The sequence below is a fragment of the Glycine max genome, unplaced genomic scaffold, assembly GCF_000004515.6.
Source record: "Glycine max cultivar Williams 82 unplaced genomic scaffold, Glycine_max_v4.0 scaffold_49, whole genome shotgun sequence".
NCBI classification, from domain to species: Eukaryota; Viridiplantae; Streptophyta; class Magnoliopsida; order Fabales; family Fabaceae; genus Glycine; species Glycine max.
The window spans coordinates 104,131-117,273 of NW_024464722.1; the positions used below are offsets into that span (position 1 = coordinate 104,131).

A 13,143-nucleotide genomic window follows, 5' to 3' on the forward strand; every position below is an offset into this window, starting at 1 on the left:
TAGTATGCCCAGTACTTAACCCGCTTAGGGCATAACAAATTCTAGAATGCCAGATATTAAAATCACACAACATGTAAGCAGAAGGAGAAACTTTATTAATATCAAGATTCAATTTGAACATGTCATCAATGGCATACCCTTTCCCTACAAATACCCCATTCTTGGTCAAAGTAAATAAATCTGCACCTATGGTCTAATTAAACCCAGCCTTGTTTAAAACAAAATCAGAAACCAGATTCTTTCTCATCTCTGGAGTATGCATCACATCTTTGAGAATCAAAGTCTTTCCAGAGGTAAACTTCAGTTCAACATCTCCAGTTCCAGCAACAGTAGTGGTGTGGGAATCACCCAGCAACATTTTCTTATTTTCAACATTCGTGTATGTTTTAAATATAGCACGATCATAGCAGACATGGCGGGAGGCGCCAGTGTCTACCCACCATCCATCTAATCCTCCAATCATATTGATCTCAGTTATCACAACTATGTATGGCTCTTGAGTCATGTTAGCCTGGGGAGCACCTGTCATTGAAGGATTTTTGCATTTGCGTGCCATATGTCCCAGTTTGCCACAATTGTAGCAGAGGAATGGCTCACCGGGATTATTCTTGGCAGGTGGATGTTGTCTAGCATGTTGGACCCTTGGGAGGTTCTTGTTGCGGTTGGAGGTATTTCTCACATTGCAGTTCTGATTCTTAAAGTTTTTGCCAATAGGCTTCAGATCTGCACCTGTGTTCTTCCTTTTAGTGTTGTTGTGAGACACAACCAACACTTCATCTTTCTAATCTTGTCTGCGTGCCTCTTCCTCAATGCGCAGACGTGTAATCAGAGACTCCAAAGAGAATTCTTTGGTCTTGTGTCTGAGAAGGTTTTTGAAATCCTTCCAACCAGGAGGCAGTTTGTCTATGATGGCAGCAACCTAAAATTGCTCGTCCAATGCCATACCCTCTGATATGATATCATGAGCAATTTTCTGTATCTCATGGGATTGAGACTCTACTGATTTATCATCAGTCATTTAATACTTGAGGTAGCAGCTAACAGCATACTTTTTAGTCTCAGCTTCCTCAGTATCATACTTCTTTTCCAAAGCCAGCCAAACTAATTTGGCATACTTATATGGGCTATAATAATCATAGAGATCATCAACTAACCCATTCAGAATGAAATTCTTGCTTAGGTAATCATTTTCATTCCAGAGAGCTAATTTCGTAGTCATTTTATCCTTCACTTCCTTCTCAACATCCTCAGGTACCACCGGAATATCAATGTTCAAAACATAGGCAACTTTTCTCATAGTTAAAGAAAACATCATCTTTTGTTGCCAACGCTTGAAATGATACCCTTCAAACCTAAAAGGTTTGTTGAGGTCATTGTTGTTCGAGCCAATAATATCTACGGTAGCCATAGCAGAACCGAAATCGTCTTAAAATTATTGTAACAATAGTTTATGGAAAACCGAAAAAATTATTGGCTGAGTCTCGGACAATGTCGCTTTCTTTAAGACGTTTCGTGGCACTTCCAAAAATTGTGCAAGCAGACTATCAATCACGAAGTCCCCAGGATAAAATAGCCCAGATCATTGTATAAGATTCCCACTGCACTGAGGGAACCTTTCTAGAATTACACCTTCTTGTATGACTTGAAAAGTCACTTTAAAGCCACCCGAAAATATGACTTGAAAAGTCACTATTATAGCTAACCGAAAATATGACTAAAAAAGTCACTCTTATAGCCAACCGAAAATATGACTTAAAAAGTCAATCTTATAGTCAACCGAAATTATGACTTAAAAAGTCACTCTTATAGCCAACCGAAATTATAGAGCAACAGAAAGAAAGAGGGAGAAGTTTGCCGGAAATGCATCGGCTGAAAAATGGGAGGGAGAAAGAAAAGTTGAGGAAATGCTTCTCAACTGGGACAAGGAAAATGAAGAAATGAGCTCTCTATATATAGGGAGTGAAACACTATTCAAGTGTTTATCCTGCGATGTGGGACTTGAAACCTTTTTTTTTCTTTTTTTTTTTCCTTTCTTTTTTTCAAACTTTCATCATTTGTTCTAACAAGACCACATTTACTTTTGCTTTCAGTAATATATTACACCTAATATAGTTTTGAAATGCAAAAGTTAATTATTTATCGTTATAGTATTTTATTATAATAAAGTTTTTTCATCATCCAAGTGTGTCTTGATGTGAATGAGATGACTGATATAATAATTGGGCTGCAATCATGTATAATATGGACAATATACAGGAGAAAATGGAATTATGAAAATTGATATTTAGAAATTTTTATCAATAAATATTAATTTGTTAGAAATTTTATTATAAATATTAGTTGGAGAATTTTGAATATGTCCTATTTTCTTTTTCCTTCATCTTTTTCCAACTAGGGAACCAATTTTATCTCTAATAAACATCTAGGGTTGTTATGATGATTAGGAAAGTGACATTTTAGAGAGGGGTGATGAGTGGAATTATGTAAAGGCAGAAAACTTTTAAGCCGACGTTTATAATATATTTTTATAGTAATTCATAAATATAACATAAAATTAACTTAAAGGATATTATTATATATTATATTTCTTAAATATAATATATTATTAATATAATAAATAAATATTAATTATAGTATATGAATCAAGATATTTGATGATTACGATGTATTTGTTAAATTTAAATAAAAAAGTAACTATTATATAAAAATAATACCTATATATATATATACATATTTTTTATTATTATTCTTGTTTAAAAGAGTTATTTTAAGAAATAAATTTAAAATTTGAAATTTGAAATTTTATAAAAGAGAGAGGTGAAAATTAAAACGCATTATTATTTAGAAGAAAAAGATCTTTCATTATTTGTTATGGTGAGTGCATATTCCAAATCTCCTTTCCATTGAATAAGAAAACATGATCCGCAAGAAATCTCGTGATACACGTAGAGTGGTGGGCTGTGGTCCCCAAGTAATTAAGTGGTGGCCGTGCGGGGCATATGATTAACAATCTAATAGGATGGATCCAAAAAAAAAAAACATATTCGAGTATATACTACGTACGTACACATAAATTATTGTATATGATTATTGATTACTGGCCAATGGATTAGGTTAATTAGGTGAAACTTTTTTATTTAAATTTCAAAAAAGAAAAACTTTAGCCTAGAAAATTTTCTTAAAATACTTCTAAAAGTACAAATAAATTAGGTGAAAAAACTCAATAATTTGTAAATCTAAATGAGTAAAATACTAACATAAAAATTAAATACAGTGAATTATATATCATGTAGATGCATATATTTTTTTAATAAGCAAAAAAAAAAACATGCATATAATATTAAGCTCGTAATATCTTAAATTATTGAGGTTGACCAAGTTCCTTACCCGAAGATACCCCACAACTGAGTAAGGTGAGTCTTTTGATGTGGTGGTTGAGTTCACCATTACCATCAACGTGAATCTTGACGACACATGCTGAATCTACCACCGTGTACTCTGTGAAAGTTGAAGTGTTCAAGAAATGGAAGATGGGTTTTCCATCCATTGTAGAAAACCTTGTGGCACCATCACTAGCCATCACCTTCTTCATAGGATCCACCCCAAATCTCTCACACTTGTTGGTTTTCTCACACTTGCAATATTTGCAATCCCCACATTCCCCATTGAAGATTGGCACCACCAAGTCCCCTTCTTTCATGTCACTTACACCTTCACCCACAATCCTAAAAAATATTATTAAACCCACAAACACAATCACAAGTGTTCTCATTTCAATTCAAGTTCATATAATAGAACATATGTTTTTATGTACAATATTACATGAACTTCTCCATAAGAGGGGAAATAAAAACAAAAATGTAACATGAATTGAGTTTTTTTTTTTACAAAAATTGAAATTATTTTATGCAGATAACTTTTATAAAAACTCTCTTTTTATTGTATTTTATAAAAGCTCTTTTAATTTCTTCAAAGGTTTTCAATTCTCCTTATGTAAAGAGGGTCTAAATCATCAATGTTATATAAAAATGTTTATTTTAAAGTTATTTTTTATAATTTTAAATAAATTTCATAATCTAGAATTTTCTGAGACTAACACGTGCATTTAGCATATGGCACGTGTTATCAATTTGTCTAAAATATTAAAGGAAAAAAAAAAGAGTTATGTTGTTTTGAATTTTGGGAAATAAATGTTTATTTTGTATTAATTTATTATTTTGACTTTGGTTAGGAATTGGATTTTCTCGACAAATCCATTATAAGAAATATCATGTATATTTAACGGATAAGCAGGGACCGCTAAAGCAGTCTATGAATTTTATAGAATTTTTTTTGTCCGAATTAGAGATTGTGTACTCTCTAACTCATTAGAGGCAGTCGAGGAATGTCGGTTAAAAAGAGTGTTGCTAGGTGCACCCAGCATTATTGTTGGTACACCCAGCAAAGCTCTTAAATGGTAAAATTGTCCCTACTTGTTTTTCTTCTTACGGGTCAAGGTGATCCGTACGTTGATCCGTAAGACACTTACGAATCAAGTTGATCCGTAAGTGTCTTACGGATCAACGTACGGATGACCTTAATCTGTAAAAAGAAAAACAATTTATTAATTAGTTTGTTATATATAGAAATCTATTTTTTTAGTTGAGATTCTTGTAATTGAAAATGATTATGCAATACATGAATTCAAACAGTACATTAACTTCAACATAGTCAAACGAAATTAAATTTCCATAAAATACTACAACTAACTAACTCATGCTAATTTTGCGACAAGGACAACTCGTCTTCCATTTGCGGTAAAGGTTTACTGAAAACAGCTAAAATTTCTATTGGCCCAATCTTTTTCCAGTAGTTAGACTCAATGAGCACCTTCATCACGTCCTCGTTGGTTTTGAGTTCAATTATTTCAAATTTTATAACTTTTTCTGAATACTCATGGTGACTTGGTTTCCGAAAAAACAATCGCGTTACCATTTGTGTTTCATCAACACCATAAGGGGGAATCCCATGAGGCGCAACTTGTTTGATCAAATCCTTCAGTTCATCCATGGTACATCCAGTGGGAATGTCAAAGTTTTTGGGATTTTTTCCTGTGAACGAGTAACCTACAAACTCATTTTGGCGTGACATGTTCCACCTCCCATTGTAATATAGCAGGGCATCATGAGTAGGGGTCATAGTAGTTTCAAGTAAGTTTAAAATACCATCTGGGGTTCTAGTAATGCTATATAATAACTCAATCGGACCAACAAACGAAAATTCATGATTACACATTAACATTGTGTTAACATCAGCATCATCTTTAAGTTGCATACATTGAAACCAAAATTGATTACCTGCATACGTGAAAGGCTGCCGGTAGTAAATTTCATCCAAAAATTGCTTGTCGGTTAGCTTAAGGGTATTGTGTATTCTGGTTTTTAACGTTTGAAATCACACCCGTTAGGTACTCGAATGAGAACTGGAGTGGAAGCTTGGAAGGAAACACCACTGTCGTTGTGAACAATGGATCCATTTGGAAAAATAAAACCTAATGTGGAGTTCACAACTGTTTGACTGCTTGTCTCTCCCAAGAATGCCATAGTTTTTTGTAAGACTTGGGTTGATACTGAAACTTGTGCTTTCTTACAAGGTTAGGTTGTGCCATATATATAGATGAGTTTTAATATTAGTGCTGCATTTTTTAAAGATTGAAAATACGCATGCACATGCTTTCTGTATGTGTTGTCAACTACACGAATGACATGACATGCTTTAGCTTGCATCAGATCTGCATGTGTAGTCATGCTGTGCAGGGTCCTTTCACGCGCTTTATGTTAATGCAGACAACAATTTATCAAACACGGTTTTCCACAATGTGTAGTCAAGTCAGACAACGATATATCATACATGCTTTTTTAGAATTAAGTAATAATTTTGTTCTGGACGTAACAAATAAATTACATGTTCAAAACGATCAGGCATTTATAAATTACATGTTCAATCATCATTTAAGTCAACATAGTCTCTCTTGAACATCATGAAGCTCTTGTAATGTTGCATTCTGCTAATATATGGATTTGGCCATGACTTCGCCTGCGGATGACAATTGCTAGACCATAACAATGATACAGGCGATAAGGGACAACGTTCTTTTAAATAAACCATGCGAAAAAAATGTTAACTCAATCCTACAAAAGTCATTGCACAATCATAAAAAAAACACTTCATATCTACAATGTACCTCAACAAAATGATTGTCATACACATGACCGATACAAATTATACGATGCAATGAAGAATTTGTCAGCGGTTGACTTCTAAGGGGAAAGAATGTCATGCTTTGCTGTTTAGACAAGGATACAACGATTACGTTATACCTTGATGCAATGACATGTCCCATGTCCGTTATATCCATCCACTTATCCGTTGTCACCTGAATAAAACAAATATACACGTCAAACTTAATTTCAAACTAAAGTCTTAAAAATCAAATTCATAAATTACATACCTTGGTTAACCCATCAACAAGTAGTGACATCCTTAATTCCTCAAATCTCTCTGTGCCACCAAAGAGCTTGACATAGTCTTCTGAGAAATTGGCAAGTTCTTTAAGCAGATGGTTGTGGACCACCGACCAAGAGTCTTGACCCATACCTAATAAACCGGCAACCGACCGATATCCACAGTTACCATCACCTTTGACATCGACAATCTTATCAATGAAATCATGCATAAATGGCTGAAACTGGTCCAACATAGGCATCATCGTTCTTCAAATCGGTTGCTCAGAGGATGATGCAGTACGTCTCACGGACGAATTGCTATTTTGTTGTGATTCAAAGGCATCTACATACTCCCAGTAAGATGGATCGCGCTTTGTTGACCTTGGGTTCCTACTCATAGTTTTCTTCGGTGCCCCCTTTGTGTTAACCTTTGTTGGAGGAGGACACATCGAATTCTGATCAGGGTGTGCAATTTCCCAAAGTTTAATTCTTAGAGTAAACTTGTCACAAACATCAAGTTCTTCGAATTTTTGGTATATTGTTTCCATTACGTCCTTGATGCCCACCTCGGGCTCAGATAACCCTTAGTCTGAAAAACTGAGTCTCCTCCAGAACATATGAATTGAATCAAGTGGGATGCCACCACCAACATATTTGGATAGCTCACAAGCACAAGGAAGACCAAGCGTGGTTCTCACCACGCAACCACAACTTGAGGGATTCTTGCCAGCATAGTGAACACGCTCAAATTCAGCAGCAATCTGATTTAAAGCATACCTTGAAACCATTCCAAGCAGCCTCCTGTATAAGGTTTTTTGGAACACATGTCCAACGACATGTGTACTTGTTTCAAATGATGCTTTAATCTGTGTGTGCTGCAACGTAATCGTGTTGTTCACGGCATCCCACACACTACATAAGTCTCCAATGCTATTTTGTAACAATCTTTTTAAAGACGAGTAAGCAGATTCAACCCTACATTTCAAATACACAAATAAAAATAAACATATACAATAATACAATTCCATAAATTTTTCAACGTTAATAGAAATAGTAGAACAGTTTCATACCTGTTTGTTGTTGTGTTTCCTAAGTGCATCACCTTATTAGTCCAGGCGGAAACAAATTTTTCCTTGTGTGGTATTATCCATGTTTCCTTGACATAGTCAGCAAATATTGGTCAAGGTGCGCAAGCTACTTCGAACTTCTTCAGGTATTCATCAAACTGCTGTTCTGAAGGACAATCAGTAAGAGATACCCAGCAATCCATGACATAATCCCAAACATTTTTTTGCGCAATTAGTGATTTACATTTAGCCTTCACATTCTTGTTTATGTGAAAGATGCACAACAAATTTGTGCATTCAGTGAATACATCTTTCACTGCATTCATCAATGCTTGGTCTCTATCAGTAACAATAACTCCAGGGAGGGCATCACGCTTTAAAAAAAGGCCTCGAAAGCGTTGTAAAGCCCATACCAAATTATTAACGCGTTCACCCTCCACATATGCAAAACCGGCAGAGAATGTCATCCCAATCGGTGTCATCCCAACAAAATCGAGCAATGGGAGTCTATACCGATTTGTTTTGTAGGTGTTGTCTATCAAAAACACCAAATTGCATGTGTTGACTAACTTCACTGAATCAGGGTGACACCAAAAGATATCACGAACCACGTCTTCATCCTTTATTCTGTGCCAATAAATATATTGATCACGTTCAAGAAGCTTCATCAGATGTTGCATTTCAAGATCGCTTCCTCTTATGGAAGAACGGAATGCACTTCTTGCATTGTATATCTGTTTAATAGTCGTACAACTATTGACATTGTGTTCCTTCAGAGTTAGCAGAATGTTTCTTGGCTTCACCATGGACTTCGTCATATCAGCAATAAGTGTCTTTTCAGCTTTAGTCAATCGCCCCGCATATGGATGTCCAACTAATGACTTGGCCAATTCATGATTATGCACTCCACAAATAAACTTCACCATCCAGCCTTCTCCTCTAGCCACTGGCTTGCAACGAAGCTTGAAGGGACACCCACATTTCGTAGTCTCAGTGTCTCTTCTGATAAATTCTTTTTTCCTACACTTATACTCGTCACTCCTTTCACAGCCAATTAACACAAACGTACTTCTTTCTCTACTACCTGTGTTTGTGTCCGACCTTAAAATCACCGCCACAAATCCGTTTTCATGAGCCACGAATCGAGTCCACCGCAAAACATCCTCTCGGCACTCAAACACCTACAAAAACCACATAATTTAAGTTTTCTACCAATATTCATTTTATTAAATATGTGACAAACATTAACATTATAACCTGAGAAGTCTTGAACGCTTCCGAACAATCAACATGTGATTCATTCGCACCACATGATTCTGGATTTTCATAATCCATATCCGCTCGTTTAGACATTATTTCATACATCCACTCATCTTCATCCATCTAACCAAATAAAAAAAATGACCATACAAAAAATGACCATACAAAAAAAATTAGTAATTTAAAATAAAAAAGGAAAATTAATGGAAAAACAGATGCAAAAATGCAAAAACAGATGCAAAAACAGAAAATACCAAAAATAATACACTTACGGATCAAGTTGATCTGGAACTTACGGATCAACTTGATCCGGAAGAATGTTACGGATCAACTTGATCAAGAAGTTACGGATCAAGTTACTTGATCCGGAAGCCTCTTGCGGATCAACTTGATCTAGAAGAGTATTAACAAGCTTACGGATCAAGTTGATCCGTAAAAAGCTTACGATCAACTTGATCCGAAAGCCATCCGTACGTCCGCGACGCACAAACGCCATCTGCGTACCTTGTTTGCCGCCACCGACCACCGCAAAGCTTCACGCCGAAAACTTCACCTTCACTGCTGCACTCAACCTTGCTACCCCCACGAACCAGAGACAATGCCGCAGGAAAAAGTGGAAAACGAGAAGAAAGCTCTTTGAAAATGGAGTAAGAAGTTGTTCCGGAAAAAATTTTGGCATTTTAAGGAAGAAAGCTGATAGAGGCAATTTTGGCATTTTATATTTTTGCTGGGTGCACCAGCAAAAATGCTGGGTGCACCTAGCAACACTCCGTTAAAAAAGGTCAAGTTTTTTTTTCTTTTTTTAGGCCCATGGCTCTAAAACTCATACCTGTGATTAATAAAATAAGAATAATTTAATGAGTTGCCCTTCTCCTCGTACAGAGAGTGTCAAACTCTGTTGTCTTAAAGATACTCTAATATGAGTAGATCAGAGAACACGTCACGAATCGAAGGAGAATGAGAGAAAGCTTTTAGTTCGGCTTCATTCCATAACTACTTAGTACCTCGAATCAATTTGTTAAAAGAAAATGAAATCCGATAATTTTAATTGATATAAAATAATGAATAAATATATAACTTTTTTTACCATATGATTATTAAAAATAAAATATCAAAATAAAATTATAAATAATATATATATATATATATATATATATATATATATAAATTTAGATAATTATAATTTAAATTTAAATCAACTCTAATTCCTATATTCTAACACCTTTCTCCTAAAAAACTACCACTCAAGAGTCATCAATGTCATCTGCTATGCTAACTTGGCTGACACCGACACCGAGAGGAAAAGGCTTCTTGATGGCATTCTCGGCCTTCGAGGCTCTGAACTAAACTCTGAGAATTCATAGATAGCAATAAGTTCCACCGTCACACAATCTGGTTCAGGAATTTCTCTAGCTTGATTTGAGCTCATTGCCTCACCAAGAGTCTTTCCTTTTATCGATGGGCAATAAAAGACAAGTATGAGGCTGCAAAGCCGAAGAAAAAAGCATCAACTCAGAATAAAAGCTTTACCTCACCGGTTCGTTGGTAAACTAACTCCTGATGCATAACTGTTGTTGATGTTTATTTATAACTATTAAAATTATCTTATTTAATGTAAATATTTTATTGGATGTTTTATTATTAAATTATTTCTTAATTTTTAATTTTTTTTAACTTATATTAACTTCTCTTTATTTTTATATTATTAACTTTTTTATTTTGTCATTTTTTTATTAATTATATTTAACTTCCATTTTTTTACTATTTAAAAAATTTAGAGAGGCACCGCCCCTAGTTTTAATAAAATAAACAACTTTTTATTTTCTTAATATGTTTGTTTAAATTATTTTTTCTTAAAAAATATTTTTTTTATTTTAAGAAGTAAATTATATCTAAATTCTGTCTGTTTTGTTAAAAAAAAAAACTGTTATTTTAAAATTGTATTTTTGTTAGTTTAAAGAAACGCCCAAATCTTAGAGTTTTCTCTATGAGACTAGCACGTTCTTTTAGCATACAGCACGTGTTATCAATTTATGTTAAATATTAAAGGAAAAATAGATACGTTGCTTTGAATTTTTACAAAATAAATATCTATTTTGTATTACTTTATTATTTTGACTTATGGTCAGGAATTGGATTTTCTCGACATATCCATTATAAGAAATATCATGTATATTTAGCGGATTAACACGTACAGCTAAAGCCATCTATGTATTTTGTAGAATTTTTTTTGGCCCATAATGGGAAATTATGAATGTTTCCTGACCCATTGGATCAAAAATAATATTGTTATTGTTAATACAAGAAAATTTACACATAATAAAAATTGAACATGAATTTTTCCTTAAATAGATGATTCCAACACATGTGAAAACAATAATATCTTACAATAGTGTGTCAATCTTTAAGTTAAATTCTATAAAATCTATCAAATAAATATTTTTTAATTTAAATATAATTTTAATTCTTCAAATTATGGTTGTGTTTTGGTCTTATAAATTTTAATTTTTTTAGTCCTTTAATTTCCAAAAGTATTTTGTAGTCCCTTTTAACTGTTTGTTTGCGGTTTGGATACATGTGATAATTTTTAATGGCAAAAAAGACTAAAAAAATAATTCACGAATTTGGAAGAATAAAAAATTACAAATTTTTATTATTTTGAGAAACTAAAACAATATATCTCAAATATGAAGAACTAAAAATATACTTAATTTTTTTAGTAGAGTTTTCAGTAAATCTTGCAAGATTTTACCCTAAAATTTAAGGGTGAATTTGTAGAAATATACATATAATGATCTAAACATGCAAATCAATTTAAATGACATATTCAAATCAAACAGCGGAAATTAAAATATTACGAGTGTACCTCCAGCCATTGCAAATTGAACGCGAAGCGGCGCACACACGAACCTGAAAGACAGTTTTGTTCTTTCAGACCCTTACTCACTCTGAATAGATGGTGTATTTTTTCTGAATAAAGAAGTGGGTTTGGTGATACAAAACTGAGAGCACCCCATCCTATTTATAGAGTCTGTCCGTCACAGAGCTCAACTTGTTATCAGAAGGTGAGATAGGAAGTTATCAGTACGTGAGATAAAGGATGGGTACGTGATTTGTTAGTGAAGGTGGTTGCAAATATATTGCAAAGATATGGGTTGAATGTGGATGAAAAATGGACCAGATTCAAAAATAACTAAATGTTCCATAATAATAAAATAAAATAAAATAAAAGACGTGAAACGTGAACGTGGGCGCTTCCAACATTCTCCCACTTGGTCCATTTAACCCAACATCAATCGTAACAAGAAACATAATATATGAGTCATGGCGATAGGTCCTCTGATGATGAGTAGTATCTTCCATGTACCACAATATATCAAGTCTCTCAACACTAGCTCTCAACTTAATGAATAAACCATATGTTTATTCTATATCTAAACCGAATGATTTTTCTCGAAATAAATAAATATGTGCACAAAACCATATGAGAAAATATTTAACTGAATGAGAGTTTCATTGAAAATAACAAATGTACGTACAATGAAATTACATCATGGAACCAAGTCTCATTCGTATTACATGATCCTTAAAATTCTTTGATGACATGCCTTTAGTTAAAGGATCAGTAATCATCAACTCATTGTTGACGTGTTCAATGACCACTTTCTTTTCTTTAACACGTTCTCTTATGGCTAAGTACTTGATGTCGATGTGCTTACTTCGATTTCCACTTTTGTTGTTTTTAGCCATAAACACCGCAGCAAAGTTGTCACAATACAACTTTAATGGCCTAGAAATAGAGTCCACAACTCTAAGGCCAGATATGAAACTCTTCAACCATACACCATGCGAGGTAGCCTCAAAACAAGAAACGAACTCAGCCTCCATAGTGGAAGTAGTAGTTAAGGTTTGCTTGGCACTTCTCCAAGATACAGCTCCACCGGCTAACATAAAAATATAACCAGATATTGATCTTCATGAATCAACGCAACCAGCAAAGTCTGGGTCGGAGTAGCCAATCACTTCCAGACAATCAGTTTATCTGTACATGAGCATGTAATCCTTTGTTCCTTGAAGATATCTCATCACTTTCTTTGCAGCTTTCCAGTGGTCAATACCTGGATTACTTTGATATCTTCCCAAGACTCCAACAGCGAACGCAATATCAGGTCTAGTGCAAACCTGAGCATACATAAGGCTTCCAACTGCTGAAGCATATGGAATATTTTTCATGTGTTCCCGCTCAAAATCATTTTTAGGGCATTGACTCAAAGCAAGTTGTCACCCTTCACAATCTCCGGCGGTAGGCATGGACTAGGGCTCCTTTAGCT

The 13,143-nt window shown here is 34.2% G+C and overlaps 1 protein-coding gene across 1 annotated transcript in view; it reads right to left on the bottom strand.

Annotated features, from left to right (window-relative positions):
• Nucleotides 1-3,351: 3,351 nt before the first annotated feature.
• LOC100789502 (alcohol dehydrogenase-like 3) overlaps nt 3,352-13,143 on the bottom strand; it is a 73,844-nt gene continuing 64,052 nt past the window's right edge. The window contains exon 6 of the mRNA XM_014773191.2: nt 3,352-3,711. Within this exon, the coding sequence (XP_014628677.1) occupies nt 3,362-3,711 (350 nt within the window). The 3' untranslated portion in view covers nt 3,352-3,361. The remainder of the gene's footprint in view (nt 3,712-13,143) is intronic.